This window comes from Drosophila persimilis, unplaced genomic scaffold (assembly GCF_003286085.1).
Source record: "Drosophila persimilis strain 14011-0111.01,24,50 unplaced genomic scaffold, DperRS2 tig00000002-arrow-pilon, whole genome shotgun sequence".
NCBI classification, from domain to species: domain Eukaryota; kingdom Metazoa; phylum Arthropoda; class Insecta; order Diptera; family Drosophilidae; genus Drosophila; species Drosophila persimilis.
The window spans coordinates 9,085,201-9,100,436 of record NW_020825289.1 but is presented as its reverse complement, the minus strand read 5'-3'; the positions used below and the strand labels follow the sequence as shown (position 1 = coordinate 9,100,436).

General features: G+C 47.6%; 4 protein-coding genes across 7 annotated transcripts; 3 read left to right on the top strand and 1 right to left on the bottom strand.

The window, feature by feature from the left end:
• The first annotated feature begins 254 nt into the window (after window positions 1-254).
• LOC113565027 (GPI ethanolamine phosphate transferase 1-like) lies at window positions 255-2,952 on the top strand. Its single transcript, XM_026984812.1, has 2 exons — window positions 255-1,041; window positions 1,103-2,952. Exons 1-2 carry the CDS (start codon window positions 255-257, stop codon window positions 2,950-2,952), a joined length of 2,637 nt encoding a protein of 878 aa, XP_026840613.1.
• A 221-nt stretch (window positions 2,953-3,173) lies between these two features.
• Window positions 3,174-5,997, top strand: LOC6590147 (GPI ethanolamine phosphate transferase 1). Its single transcript, XM_026985726.1, has 2 exons — window positions 3,174-3,963; window positions 4,019-5,997. Exons 1-2 carry the CDS (start codon window positions 3,174-3,176, stop codon window positions 5,881-5,883), a joined length of 2,655 nt encoding a protein of 884 aa, XP_026841527.1. The 3' UTR covers window positions 5,884-5,997.
• LOC6590039 (SPARC-related modular calcium-binding protein 2) lies at window positions 5,942-12,774 on the bottom strand. 4 transcript variants are annotated; one of them, XM_026985725.1, is made up of 10 exons: window positions 12,177-12,774; window positions 8,558-8,717; window positions 7,984-8,492; window positions 7,758-7,875; window positions 7,271-7,573; window positions 7,044-7,138; window positions 6,693-6,970; window positions 6,501-6,635; window positions 6,286-6,428; window positions 5,942-6,225 (listed from the first exon to the last, which is right to left on the bottom strand). In XM_026985725.1, the coding sequence occupies exons 1-10, from the start codon at window positions 12,273-12,275 to the stop codon at window positions 6,164-6,166; spliced, it is 1,902 nt and encodes a 633-aa protein (XP_026841526.1). In that variant the 5' UTR covers window positions 12,276-12,774; the 3' UTR covers window positions 5,942-6,163. The 4 variants fall into 4 exon arrangements, with proteins under 4 accessions (XP_026841526.1, XP_026841522.1, XP_026841523.1 ...); XM_026985721.1 differs by lacking the exons at window positions 7,758-7,875; window positions 7,984-8,492; window positions 8,558-8,717; window positions 12,177-12,774 and having other exon boundaries at window positions 6,501-6,647; window positions 7,044-7,177; window positions 7,271-7,656; XM_026985722.1 differs by lacking the exons at window positions 7,758-7,875; window positions 7,984-8,492; window positions 8,558-8,717; window positions 12,177-12,774 and having other exon boundaries at window positions 7,044-7,177; window positions 7,271-7,656.
• Window positions 12,775-14,675: 1,901 nt separating this feature from the next.
• LOC6590038 (defensin) lies at window positions 14,676-15,059 on the top strand. Its single transcript, XM_002016276.2, has one exon. The coding sequence runs from the start codon at window positions 14,691-14,693 to the stop codon at window positions 14,979-14,981; it is 291 nt and encodes a 96-aa protein (XP_002016312.1). The 5' UTR covers window positions 14,676-14,690; the 3' UTR covers window positions 14,982-15,059.
• The last annotated feature ends 177 nt before the right edge of the window (window positions 15,060-15,236 follow it).

The following is a 15,236-nucleotide window of genomic DNA, read 5'->3' as shown; positions in this document are numbered from 1 at the left end:
TCCAACCTTCCTCTTTCTCTACAATCATTATTTCCCCGATATCTTTCACCTGAATTGTGCTAAAATAATTAAAGTTTCTTTATTTTCGTGAACTGTATTTGAGTACCCCGTTGGTCGTTAATGGGTTAACCGTTACCAACATCGATATACCTATCGCTTGCTGTTCGATTACAGTAGGCTGGGTACTCAATAGCTTCGCTCACTTATCGCACTTGAACTTTGGAAATATACAGAGAGCATACATTTTTAACACAATGTGGATATTTTACGCATTTCTGGTCCACGTACTTCTCCTGGGCTCGATACTTGTGATCAACTTTCGTTCGACCGTCATCAAGGGCCTACAGCCACAGACACCTCTACTTGCATACGATTTGAATCCTCCGGCGACTCGCTTGGTTCTGTTTGCTACTGATGGACTCCGTGCCGCTTCGTTTTTCGAAGACAATTGCCGGCATGTGCCGCATCTGCGGGAGATATTTATGCGCGAAGGGTTGGTTGGAATATCTCGCACGCGTGCTCCCACGGAATCTCGACCAGGTCACATAGCATTGCTAGCGGGCTTCTACGAGGATCCATCGGCAGTTTTCAAAGGCTGGAAAGGGAATCCCATTGACTTTGACTCGGTGCTCAATCGCAGTGGCTACAGTTTTTCCTGGGGATGTCCGAACATAATGGACGTATTTAAGAAGGTAACCAAGCGCGGAGGCGGCGTGCACTTCCATCCCTTCAATGACGATGTGTATGAAACGGCAAGATGGGCCACCTACAGACTGGACGAATGGGTGTTTAGCCAAGTAAGCGCACTCCTTGATCGCATTAAAAACAAGTGGAACACCTTCAGCACGGTAGTATTCTTCTTACATTTGATGAGCTCCGACAGGGCCGGACATGTCCACAAACCAGGAACGATCCTTTTCCAAAAAAGTCTTAACATTACGGAGCGTGGCATTTGGGAGATGTACCGGAAATTCGAGGAAACCTTCCCGGATAAGAATACAGTTTACTTGTTGACCTCCGACCACGGCATGACAGACACAGGTTTGAGATAAACCAAAATAACCGATTTATTCGAATACCATTAAAACATTGCTCTGCTTAGGCATCCATGGTTCTGGCACAGCACATGAAATCGAAACACCCTTCATGCTCTGGGGCGCAGGAGTTTCCCGTATCGCTTCCACTGGGGGAGCCCGCAAATTTGTGGCCAACGATGACGGCCTCCAGTTACCGCTCCACGAGCTGGAACAGGCACAACTGACACCACTGATGTCCGCACTGTTAGGCCTGCCTCCTCCGATGAACAATTTTGGGACACTGCCGACCGGCTACATGGCTGTGAGTGAGGAGTACGAGGCCATGGCTGCTCACAGCAATGCTCTCCAGTTGCTAGCTCAATACGAAAAGCTGCTGGAGCAGCACAGGGAAGGGTTCTTCGCTGACTTTCTGAACAATTTCGATCAGCTGTCGCCGGCAGAAATCAAATCATATAAGAAGCTGATATTGAATCTTCACACCAGAAAGGCCTATTCGGAATCTTTGGCCAGGAGCAATGTCGTTATGGAGCTTACTCTGAAGGGAATTGACTACTACCACGGGTACTATCGCAATTGCTTACTGCTAAGCACTACGGCCACCTTCCTTGGTTGGATATTCTACCTGTATCGATTGCTGTCCAGGAACACGGCAGGGAAACTCCAGATAATGCTTGAAAAGCAAGAAAAAGTGTGCAGAATAACATTGGATGTTTCCATGTTCTTGTTGCTATTCTTCCTCGTGGCGCAGCGAGCGCCGATCGCAATTGCATTCTATTTGTTGCTTCCGATGCCTGTATGGATGATGGCATTGAAGCCCAAAGCGTGTGGATCCACGTCAGCATCGGTGCCCAGCAGTCAGCCTGGAGTAACTGCCCGGATGACTTCAGCGTCGCAACTGTTGTTGATTATTGTATGCGCTGAGCTGATGGTGTTTACCTTCTTTGAGCGACGTCTGATCTCGCTGTGTTTCGTAGCCTTTGGATTCTATAACAATTGGAGAAACTTCGTGCCTAACTCCCGCGAGTTCTACACCTGGCTGGCGCTGGTCATTATCCTTGCCTGTTTCCCCCTTCTGCCGCTGTCAGAGGGTTACCAAAATTGGTATCTTTTTCTGTCTGGCATTGTGCTAGTATTTCTAAGAGCATTTTGGTCCAAGAAGCGGCGCTTCAGTTACAGTTATCACACCAAGTACTGTAATGCCCTGATCCTGTTGAACACCATCATCTGTGCGTATTTTGACTCAGAGGAATACGACATACCCATCTTGCTATACCTAGCCAGCTGGTCTTTCTTGATCTATGCCTTTGTCTCAATTCTAATGAACAAGGAGTCGAATTTTGAGCAGCGTCTGGACCAAATCTGCTTTAATCTGGGATCGCTCCATGCTCTGCTTTCCACCTCATACGAATCGGTCTTCGTGCAGCTGCTCACCATGGAACTGAGCCTATCGCTCGCCGCTACGAACTCGGCCAAATCAGTTCCACGTGTGGCCTTCAGCATTCTCCTGTATACACTATTCTCATTCTTTGGCATGGAATCTTTTGAATCGGTCGACAATCTGTTTGATTCCAACAGTGGGCGCTGCTTCCTCTGGCAGTATGCGCCGTATATCACCATGGGTCTTGTTCTGTTGAAGCACTCCCTGCCGGTGCTGCTAAACATGTCCATTTTTTATACGCACTGCGAGTATGCCCGTCAGAGGGAGAAGAGAATCTTCATCTGCATATTGTTCATTTGCAACATAATGGGACTGAACTTCCTGTTCCTGGTGCGCAATCGGGGATCCTGGAAAGATATGGGGGCTTCAATAATTAATTTCTACATCATGGGGTTAATTACGCTGATTATTGTTCTGCTGTCCTGGGTCGCACAGCTGCTGCTGGGCCTGATTGCAATCGTTTACCGGCAAGTCTGAGCTAGTTCTAAATTAAATGAAAATTCTTTTTAATAAAATATATAAACATTTCTTTGTTTTACTGACCGTTAAGGTTTGATAACGTTCTATTCTGTACAATTTCTCCAAAAAGAATCGAATAGTTATCATTGCACTCGATTAAAATGTATCGAAAAATACCCTAGCGCGTTGTTTCACATCAGCTGATTTTAGTTATGATTTAAATTTGTACAATACGAATAATGTGGATTGTTTACGCCTTGGTGGTCCATGTACTGCTTCTGGGCTCGATATTTGTGATATACTTTCGATCCCCCGTTATCAATGGTCTGAAGCCACAGACACCATTTATTGGATACGGACTGGAAGCCCCGGCGAATCGTTTGGTTCTGATTGTCACAGATGGACTCCGTGCCGCTTCGTTTTTCGAAGACAATTGCCGGCATGTGCCGCATCTGCGGGAGATATTCATGCGCGAAGGCTTGGTTGGAATATCTCGCACGCGTGTGCCCACCGAGTCCCGACCGGGTCACATAGCTTTGCTAGCCGGCCTCTACGAGGATCCATCGGCAGTGTTGAAAGGCTGGAAGGAGAATCCCATTGACTTTGACACGGTGCTCAATCGCAGTGGTCACAGCTATTCCTGGGGAGCTCCAGACATTCTAAATATATTCCAAAAGCTGGCCGGCGTGAACGACCCCCGAATGTACTTCGATGCATACTCTCATGATATGGACTTCTCGGGAAAGCACAAAACCTACAAGCTGGACGAATGGGTGTTCAGGCAAGTGCGGTTTCTCCTTAACCGAAAGAAGGATGAGTTGCGCAAATACCAACCGGTTGTTTTCTTCATGCATTTGCTGGGCCTCGATACGGCCGGTCACGTCCACAAGCCGGGAACACCGCTTTTCCTAGAAAATCTAAACTTTACGGAGCATGGCATCTGGCAAATTTACAATGAATTTGATAATGTCTTTCCTGATAAGAAAACAGTCTACTTGCTGACTTCCGACCACGGCATGACTGATTCAGGTTTGCAAGCTAAAACTCATTAATATACACATAATATAGGATTTATCATTTCTAGGCTCACATGGATCTGGCGCCCCACATGAAACCGAAACACCCTTCATGCTCTGGGGCGCAGGAGTTTCCCGTATCGCTTCCACTGTGGGAGCCCGCAAATTTGTGGCCAACGATGACGGCCTCCAGTTACCGCTCCACGAGCTGGAGCAGGCACAACTGACACCACTGATGTCCGCACTGGTAGGCCTGCCTCCTCCAATGAACAATTTTGGGACCCTGCCGACCGGCTACATGGCTGTGAGTGAGGAGTACGAGGCCATGGCTGCTCACAGCAATGCTCTCCAGTTGCTAGCTCAATACGAAAAGCTGCTGGAGCAGCACAGGCAAGGGTTCTTCGCTGACTTTCTGAACAATTTCGATCAGCTGTCGCCGGCAGATATAAATACGTACAAGCAGCTGATAGTTAAGCTTCGCACGGAAAGAGCATATGCGAAATCTTTGGCCAGGAGCAATGTCGTAATGGAGCTAACTCTGAAGGGAATTGACTACTACCACGGGTACTATCGCAATTGCTTACTGCTAAGCACTACGGCCACCTTCCTTGGTTGGATATTCTACCTGTATCGATTGCTGTCCAGGAACACGGCAGGGAAACTCCAGATAATGCTTGAAAAGCAAGAAAAAGTATGCAGAATAACATTGGATGTTTCCATGTTCTTGTTGCTATTCTTCCTCGTGGCGCAGCGAGCGCCGATCGCAATTGCATTCTATTTGTTGCTTCCGATGCCTGTATGGATGATGGCATTGAAGCCCAAAGCGTGTGGATCCACGTCAGCATCGGTGCCCAGCAGTCAGCCTGGAGTAACTGCCCGGATGACTTCAGCGTCGCAACTGTTGTTGATTATTGTATGCGCTGAGCTGATGGTGTTTACCTTCTTTGAGCGACGTCTGATCTCGCTGTGTTTCGTAGCCTTTGGATTCTATAACAATTGGAGAAACTTCGTGCCTAACTCCCGAGAGTTCTACACCTGGCTGGCGCTGGTCATTATCCTTGCCTGTTTCCCCCTTCTGCCTCCGTCAGTGGGTTACCAGAACTGGTATCTAGTTCTAGCTGGCATTGTGCTCATAGTCGTGAATGCTTTGTGGTGCAAGGAGCGGCGCCTCCGGTTTACCACTCACACCAAATACTGCAACGCTCTGGTCCTGGTGAACACCTTCATCTGTGTGCATCTTCATTCAAACCAAATTGGGGTTCCCATTGCACTTCACCTGGCCAGTTGGATGTTTCTGATCTACGCCTTTGCCTCCATTCTATTCAACAGTGAGTCAAAACTGGAGGCGCGTCTGGCCCAGATCTGCTTCAATTTGGGCTCACTCTATGCCCTTCTTTGCACCTCATACGAATCCGTCTTCGTGCAGCTACTCACCATGGAACTGAGCCTATCGCTTGCCGCCCAGAGCTCCCGGAGCTCAGAGAAATCGGTTCTGCGCCTGGCATTTACCATTCTACTCTATACATTCTTTTCGCTCTTTGGCAGCGGAAACATTGCATCGATCAGTTCGTTTGATCCCAACATTGCGCGTTGCTTTCTTAGCACCTTCTTGCCATTCATCATCATGGGCCTGGTGCTGCTGAAGCTGCTCCTGCCGGTGGTGCTGAACTTGTCCATTGTCTATACCCACTGCGAGTGTGCACGTGAGCAGGAGCAGAGAATCTTCATCTGCCTACTGATCATTTGCGACATAATGGGTCTAAACTTCCTGTTCCTGGTGCGCAATCAGGGCTCCTGGATGGACATCGGCTCTTCCATATCGCATTTTGTCATCATGGAGGTGACCACGCTGGTGCTACTGCTGCTATCGTATGTCGCGAAGCTGCTCCTGCGCCTGGTCAACTGCGATCGTCTCGTGGAAAAGCTGCGCTAATAAAACCCGGATCCGGATAAAATCCAAGTCCATGTCCTGATTTACCAAAAACCTTACGTTTAACTTAAGCATTTATGTCAATATTTACAATACTAATTAAGAATTAGTAACATACACTTGTAAATCGTAGAATCTATATGCTAGGAATGTGTCTGTGTGTTGGTGTAGGGTGTAGGGTTTAGGGTGTAGGGTGTGTGTTGATGTGTGGGTGTGTGGCATGGCACGACGACATCTAATGAGTAGCAGTAGCAGCAAAAAGAACAAAAACCATTCTCCCAAACTAATCTTTAAGATATTTCTCCAGCGGATTTAATCCCTGGCGTTTCGGATTGGCTGTCTCATCTGGAACGGAGCCAAGAATCACTATCAGTCATTCTTCAAGCCTCTCAGATTTCTACTCACTTGACTGTGCCGGCTTAGCTGTGGTGGCACTCTGCGCCCGTGGGGAGGATTGCAGGCAATTGAGCCACTCGGCCAACGAGATCTTCTTATCACCATTCACATCACAGTAGCGCGGCATCTTCTTGCCACATCTCCGTAAATTGCTGCGGGAGATTACGTGGATTGTTAATAAAGCACAAATGTGATTTTGATAGAATTATCAAGATGGTGCTCACCTGGCACTGGTGACCAGATCCCGGAACACTTTCCATTCTCTGCGCTCCCACGACTTGTTTTTGTTCTTATCCAGATACACAAAGCTCAGCGTGGCAATCCGTTCGTCTTCCGTTTTCCACATGGTCGAGTTGGTGCTGTTCAAAATTCTATTAATATGATTTGATAAAACAGGGTTCCGCCACTAATCCTACCTCGTTGGACTGCTGGGCAGAGAGAGCTGCGTGTTGAGGTATGCCTTGAGCTCCTTGAGGAACTGCGTTTTGCGCGGCTCAGTGCATCCCTTCATGGGTCGCACGACGATGTCCTCATCGCACTGGGGCGGCTTGTTCTTTACCCAAGTGCCCGGAATGTTTTTGCCCGTGTCCTCGTTCACACACCAGCAGTATGGGGTGGAGCTGTAGCACTGGATTCGCTGATAGCGTCCATCGGGCATGCACTCGGGCACATAGAACCTGCTCTTGCCACCGTGCTGTGGAATACAAATCAGAGGATTTCCATTTGAATATTTACACTTTTAAAGAGAGAGATGAGGTGGAGCTTACGCCTTGTTCCTCCAGTGCCACCGCCTGATCCACCCAGCAGTTGGACTCGCCCTCATTCTCGGTGTTTGTCGATTCCGGCGTCTTTGAGTTCAGCACTGTCAAGATATGGGCATTAACATACATTCTATTCTGCCCTTTGGATACATGCCAAATGGATATGAATGTTACTAATTTTGGTTAGTGCTCTGCACCCAAGACACAACAGAGGCGTTTATGTATGTACGTACTAATTAGTGACGGATAGTTCAGAGATGTGCGTGAATGGTGCATGCTCGAGGCGTCCGATTCGTCCTCATCCTCGCCGTTCCCATTGCCATACCCGGTCGCACCATCGTCGTAGTTCTCATCATTGTCCTCGCTTCCAACGCCCAGATCCTCCGAGTACGAGTGCGGACTGCTGCTGCCGATGATATTGGTGTTGGTATGATCGTGGTTGTTGCTATTCGAATTTGTGGTGTGAATATGATAGTGCATGTCGTGTGGCGGTGCCGTGGCTAAGCTGCCATTGGGGACATCAACTGCGCCACTACCTGGATACAGACAAGACAACACACAGATACCAGATGTGATTATTATGTATGTTGATGGAAGTTAGTAATTATCCTCCGCTCCCTGGGTTAAAGTTTTATTTAAGATAATAATCGATATGTATCAAAATCTTTTGTTAGTTTCGAGTGCAAAAACTGGGGAAAATGAATTAATAGCTTTACTTACGATTATGCGAATCTTTGAACAGGCAAAGACTCCACTCGATGCGGGACAGGTTGTCGTCTTTGTTGACGACATCACAGTACTTGCCAAAAGCACGTCCACAGCGTCGCGGCTTCACCGCCTGTTCGCATACAAAGCAGCAATATGTATGGGTTTGGTTTTGTATTAAAGTGGGTGTACATTTGTAGGCTGACCTGGCGTCTACAGGGCACATAAACAGCAAACTCACCCGCTTGAGGAGCTTCTTCAGCTCGCGTACTTCTTGCCTGTCCAGCAACTGGTTGCCATCCGCATCCAGCCTGGTAAACTTCCAGTCCAAGATGACGGCGTCCGAGTGGGTCTCTTTGGGGCCAAAGCGCAAGTACTCGCTGCGGAACACCTCGATCAGATTCCTGTTGAAAGCCGTGCGATCCGCCTTGCCACATTGACGATGAGCAGCTGTTCCGCTCCCACTGCTGCTTGCTTCAGCACTGCCTCTGGCAGAGTCTTCATCGTAGCTGATCTGCCGCGTGGGCAAGCGGCGACGGTTGCGCCTGTAGGCCCGGCACTTGGGCTTTCTGCGGCGCGACGAGGTGGAGGTGTCCTCAATTGGACGGCCCATGCTGTCACTGCACCAGCATCCAGCCTCTCCGTAGCACTGCCTGGCAGCATAGTTTCCGTCCTTGCGACAGCGCGGCACAAAATACTTGGGATCGCGTGCCTGCTGGCGACGCGCGTATTGGGCAGCCTCCAGGCAGCCTGCAATCGGGCAAAGCAAACGTTAGAATCGGAGCAGAACATGCGGCACGTCGCTCATCGCTTACCGTTGCACGAACCACGGTACTTGAGGCTCACCGGATGGCCGCTGCACTGCACCCGGAGCAGGTGACAGCGCGTGTGATAGGTCTGGCCATCGGTGCCGCAGACAGGACCCTCGCTCTCATCGCACTCGCCCAGCTTGGCGGCGCACGCAGACAGTTTCAGCTGGAAGGACCAAGGAAGAGGTGTCAACTGTGAATGTGAAGCATTTGTCTACCGCTCCCTCCCAATACCATTGCCACTCTCCCCGCTCGGGGAGACACGCTTAAATAGAATCAAACACGCGTAAAATGATTTATCGCATTTATGGCCAAGTCGCCAAGCGTCTGGCCGCTCGACTCTGACTTGCATACGGAATGGCGAACAGTGACTGCCCGCCTGGCCCGGCAGAAGGGGCAGCAGGGGCAGCAGCGGCAACAGGGGCGTATACACGCGACATGGCTAATATGAAAATCAAAGTTGTCAGGCCCATAACTTGAATGGCATCGCAAATACGAGAGCAATGTGCAAAAAGCCATGCGAAACCCAAAAATCAGCACCGAAATTATGGCGGCCTGTCGCTTTCGTTGTCGCTTGGATGTTGTCGAGTGTCGTGTCGACCAACTGGCTGCCTGGGATGCCTGGGCCGTGCCGGCACGGCTGCTGCTGAGTGCGCGAATTCTTGTTTAGCCCACAAAATCATATCTACATATGTATATACATATGTATGCATATATTTATGTACATATGTACAAATGTATATGGTATATTAATCATTAAAAAATAAATGTGGGGGGACGGGGGACCCCAACACAATTGCGTAGCACTTAATATTGCCACTGCAGCGCCTTTTGTCGCCAATTTGTTCGGCCAGCCCACGTCCATTTGGACATTAATTAGATTTTGCTGTTATTATCCAATATCTGAAATATGTTTTGGATAAGATATTAGGATACGATACTAATTGAGGGAATTGCAAATGCCGAAAGCGAAAGTGGATCTACATAGTAAATTTACAATACAATACGAACAGAGGTTTCGATTCACATTTTCTAATCAAAGGTCAATTACTAAGCAGCCCAGAAAAGTTGCGATTTCTGACGGCATTCAAGCACCGCATCAATCTTGATTCTGCTGATATCCTCCTGATAACCTGATTCCCTCCATGGAATAACCCTTTGTACAAAAATAAGCTTACAAATTGTTGATGTTTTTTTTTTAATTTCTTTTCCATATTATAACGAATTAATGGATTTTCCTTAGACAAAGCTCTAATCAGAATGGTTATTAAAAGTATAGGAGATTAGGAGTATACCATCGTCATACTCCAGCTGTTGTTTCGTTTTCTTTTTGTGGCACTAGCATCCGCCTAGATCCTACAGGCTGAGCACAGGCCCACACCCGGCCGGAGCAGAATAATCCTCTGCATTTAACCACCTGACCCGTGAAGCCTGCGAAATCGAATCTGCTGCATTGGGTAAGAATTGACCCCAGTAACCGACTTGATGTTGACCACAGCATCTAGCAGCCCATTGTCGATGCCATCTTACACCTTAGCAGTGTCCATTTGCGGAGTCTGAATGTCTGAGTGGAGATACGCAGCCGGCACACCCATCGCTCGGTGGGCCAAAACGGTAATTTGGAACTCCGAGATAGGCCTATGAGAGAGATATGTAGTCGCTCACATCGCAGGATAATCGCGAACACTGCATGACCTTACAGGTGTATGGACGAGGCGCCTTTTATGCTTTGCCTGCTGATCAGTGGAGTCCGACAAACTTCGAGCCCGAATAAGTGGCTCGCACCGAATACTCATATACTAAGGATGGTTCAACCAGCGCCTATGCCGCATACCCCGAAAAATAACCTATCACGCGGCGGGAGAATACTTCTAGATACATTTTGTTCAAACATTTCTTTACTTAAACACAACTTGGGTCTGGGTATGTTTGAAAATGTCAACAAAATCCAATTAAAAAGGTTTACAATGGGTTTCGATTCATCTTTTCTAAACAAATATCAATATTGACTTCTGTAAATGATAGAACTGTAGATCAACCAACAATGTTTTTGGGATCATTCATAAGACCGATTTTGAAACCCAAAGGTAAATTTGATGTTGTTAAATACCAGAAGCCATAAGCCTTTATGAGAAATGAACATACTCGTAATACCTGCCCCAGTGTTATCTTGTTGCCCAAATACATACATGTATGTACATATGTAGTACATATTTCTGTGCATAGTATATGCACCAAAAATAATAGAATGTCTGTAAACATTTAGAATCCAAATTGTGTGCTTTCAGCACGCGCTCGCCGGTAATCGGAGTGCGCAGGTGATTTTCGACTCCCAGATACATATGTATGTATGTACATACATTTGTACAGAGGTGCAGACAGATATCGGACGAATGGGGAGCGGGCCAGAATACTCGTATGCCATCGTATTGCTGCAATCAGCAGATCCGATGTCCGTTCTTCGAAATATAGTGTATGTTTAGTAGTGTGTGTGTGTGAGTGTGTGGCATCTGTTGGGCTTGGTTGGGGGGGAGGGGCGACTTGGGGAGGCGTACTTGACACGGAATGCCATCGATCACAGTCGAAGTCGGCGCCAATGACATGAGAATGTCTAATTGGAAATGCAAATGGCATTCCTTTGCATATTATTATTTGCTTTTTATAAATAGGGCGTTATCCCAAAAACGTGCCTGGATTGGGAATCCAAGTCACTGTGTCCTATGCCACTGGGCTGCCACTGCTTGGGCTGCTGTTGATGCCACGGCCGGGGCACCCTGTCTCTCGCACAGGGCCACAAATTATAAATGGAGACAGCTCAAGGATTGTTACCGAGATAACGACAAAATTATTGACTGACAGTTCTCACGCTCGCTCGAGCGGGAGAAGGAGACGTAGAGCACCGAGGGCTCGTATGAGGAGCGATGTGAAAAGTGATCCCAACGGCAAGAATAACACTTTAAATACTTCTTCACACTTTGTCATCATCAGGCAGCTTAGTGGCATTGCCAAAAAAGAAACCTCTGCTCTGCCTGGGTCTGGGCCTGGGTCTGGGTCTGGCCAACACCGACACCAACTCCAATTCGAAAACGCTTCTGACCGTTTTCTGTTCTTTTTTGTTCTCCTCTGGCTTTTCGCTGAACGAGCCACACGAAACGAAACTCGTTCGTACGTCGGGCAGATGAAACAAAAACAAAAATGATGGAGAGACACAGAAGAGGTGGGGGTGCGGGGCGGGGCGGGGCGGGTCGGACCTGGGCCGGCAAACTCCCGGCCAAGACGAAGTTGGCAGACAGCGCGGCGGCAGCAGGTTAGGTAGAAGTGGTAGAAGTCACAAGCTGTAGTTGAAGATGGAAGCAGCAGCATCGGTGGCAGCTTCTTCTTTGTCTGCCTTTTGGACAAGCCCCAGCCGAAGAGGCACTTTTAATACCTGGAATATTCAAGTGTTTTCTTGGGATTACGAAGTGCTGATCATTTGTATGCCTTAGCGGAATGGAAGTGCAGCCAGGACTTAAAGCAAAGCTTTTGGCAATGATCGATCCACTCAACCATTAGTCAGGATATCGATACTAGTCGGTACTATACTACGATAGGTATGTTATGTTTTATCTTTTTATTAAACACTTACTGTCTGCTCCAGTCGCCGCTCCTTGGACTGATCGTCACTCTTGCCGGCCGCCGCCATGACCGCCACGAACAAGGTCAGGAATAAACATCGCGCAAACATCTCAGTGCAAGCAATTTTAATTGTTTTAACTCTTTTTTTTTTGCGGCAAAGTGTTTGTGTGTTCGTGTTCACAGTTAGAGCCAAAAATGACTGAGGATCGGCATTATACTCAAATATTCAAATATGCATTTATTTCACCGTCAAACTTTTTTTTTGCAAAGTCGCAATTAGAATTTCTTCTCTTGTTGTGGGTGTGTGGGTGTATGGTGTATGGTGTGGAGGAGGAGATAGAACTTTTACTTTAGCGCTTTATTTATTTATCGATTTCCGTTGGCTATTTATAGTAACTGTTTCTACACCTACATACGTGAACGTATATGTACATATATATTGCACGTGTGCATGTGTGTACGTGCATTAAGGTGTTGTAGATCTTGTTTATATAATGGATTTCTGCTTTATATGTATGATTTTGCCGTTGTTTCGTGAAATTTCAAAAACCGTCCGAAAATAATCAAAAAACGAACTGAAGAACCAAAACCAACCAACCAAACGGTCTCAAAGTTTTCTGTCGACTGCGACTGGCATCCAATCCACCAAGCTGTTGAGGAGTAGAGTAGCCACCGTTGCCGACGCAGTCGCCGAAGCAGAATATAGCCGGGCCGGCCGATACGATACTGCTGAGGCCTAAACTGGCCACAAAGAGAGCGAGAGAGAGAGAGACCTGCCGTACCGCTGCCGCATATGAATGTACATGTGTATGCATGTGTGTGTGAGAGAGAGGATCGGTCTGGTGGCGTGCAGCGCCGCCACCGCCGCCGCATTGAAAATCGACAATGTCGCCACAATGTCTGGCGTGTCTCTGTCTCCGCCATATCTTATCTTTTACTTTGCTTTTGCCTTTTAGTGTGTTTCCTCCCCTGACACAGCCCCGCGCCCGAGACTGGACAGCAGAGTGCAGCAGCATAAAGGCACACACACAAACACACACACACACACACACACACACACACACAAACACTCGCACACAAACTCTCGTACAAGCAGAGAGGTGAGAAGGCATGCCGCAATGTGTGTGCGAGTGTGAAATTTATGTTCCTTTGTACATCTCAAGAGGCTGCCTCACCAAACATCTAAAACAAAAAACAAAAACCAAAGCAACAGTTGGTGGGATCACAGCACCAGCTGCTGTGCCCGCAGAGGTAGAGCTGGGGGAGGAGTCGGAAAGGTAGAGATGGTCCGAAGGAGAGGAGAAAAGGAAAACGTGAGCTATATACTCGTTGAGCTCTGCTCCTGCCGTCCGTCCCACGTCTGTGATTTATAGAGCTGGTGGTGCTGCTGCTGCTTCGGCTGCAATCGAAGGAGGCAGGTCCCCCGGTCTGCCGATCTCCGTTTCGGTGTGAAACCTGCCAGACAGTCTGACGGCGGCGATAGCCGACCCTCTCCTCTCAGGCATTGTTTTCGGCTGCCCCCCTCTGGTTCCACACTCAGTTTTGTGGTCTTCTTTTACGATCGAACATGCCCTGGAGTAGGAGTTGGAGGAGGAGTAGGAGTAGGAGTAGGAGGTTTTGGAGTACAGTGGAGTGAGAAGACTGCCAGACAGTATGACGCCAAATTCAATACAACATGGTCGATAACAAAGGTAAACAGGCAGCGACAAGGGGCACTTGAGGGCGAGAGCCAGAGGCAGAGCAGAGTCAGACTCTATAGCCCTGCTACTGCTACAGCCCGTGGGATTGTCGGTTCAGCTCGGTTCAGTCCAGAACCAGATGCAGATATAGATATAGATACAGATGCACACTCTCAACACACACAGACACAACACGCCCGACTTATGTGTACCCAACTAATCATTTTGTGATTCTTGTTTGTTTATTTGTCATTCTTTATGAAGAAGTTTTTCGGTCGAATTTATTTATTGTCTTGTGACTGCGTATCTGTATATGAATCTGTATCTGCATCTATGTATCTGCAACCCTTTGGATGGTTGAGCGCTGAAACAGTTCGAAATTGAAGCAATTATAATTTCGACCAGCATCAGCATATGATCAGTACTATAAACAAGATTTGCAATGGATAGGGAATATTTTTAGAGTTTTCTACACCGTTTAGCCAAAAGCTAAAGCGAATTGTAGCCATGTAGTTTATAGCAGTGTTTATTTGTTAAGAAAGGTTCTTCAAAGACGCATGACGAATAAGCTGTCTTCCCTGTTATCTTTAAAGATGGCCAATATTGGCAATACAATTTATAAATGTACCGAGACTTCGGGTTTTCCAGCACATTGTGGATGTATGTACTCTCAATAAAATAAAATCCCCCGAGACGTGTCCGCGCATAATGAAATGACAATGGGGGGGAGTAAGTCACCTAGTGGGAGTCCCTAGGCGAATCGCTAAGACAATACGCAGCGAAGTTTGCTATAAAAAGCCACAGATGCCACGATGGGACAGAACAGTATCAGATCAGATTCCAGAATGAAGTTCATCGTTTTCCTTGCTCTTTCCTTGGCTGTGATGTGTCTGGTGCAGGCACAGCCTCTGGCCGAGGAGCCCATCGAGGAGGATGTGGCCAAGCCCCTGGTCCAACTGATGGAGCAACCCGTCCAGGATGTCGATGTCCCCGAGCACAGTCGCCAGAAACGGGCCACCTGCGATCTGCTTTCGAAATGGAACGTAAAGCACACGGCCTGCGCCGGCCACTGTCTTGCGAAGGGCTTCAAGGGTGGCTACTGTAACAACAAAGCAGTGTGTATTTGCCGTCGTTGATGCTGATTCGGAATGTATTTTAATCAGACATTATGTACACGCTTGGAAATAAAGCTCAGAGAACATTGAAATCGTCAATGAACACGTGCTGCTTGGGGGAAATGGGTATCATTATAGTGATTTCTTTTCATGCCAATCATGATAGCTGCTCAATGAATGATCTCTTATCGCCAATTGGGGATTACAACTTTAAAGCGCGGGGTCAACTGACAAGTTTTGGTAGATGTTTGACAGCAATTCCTGTTGCATTTCCGT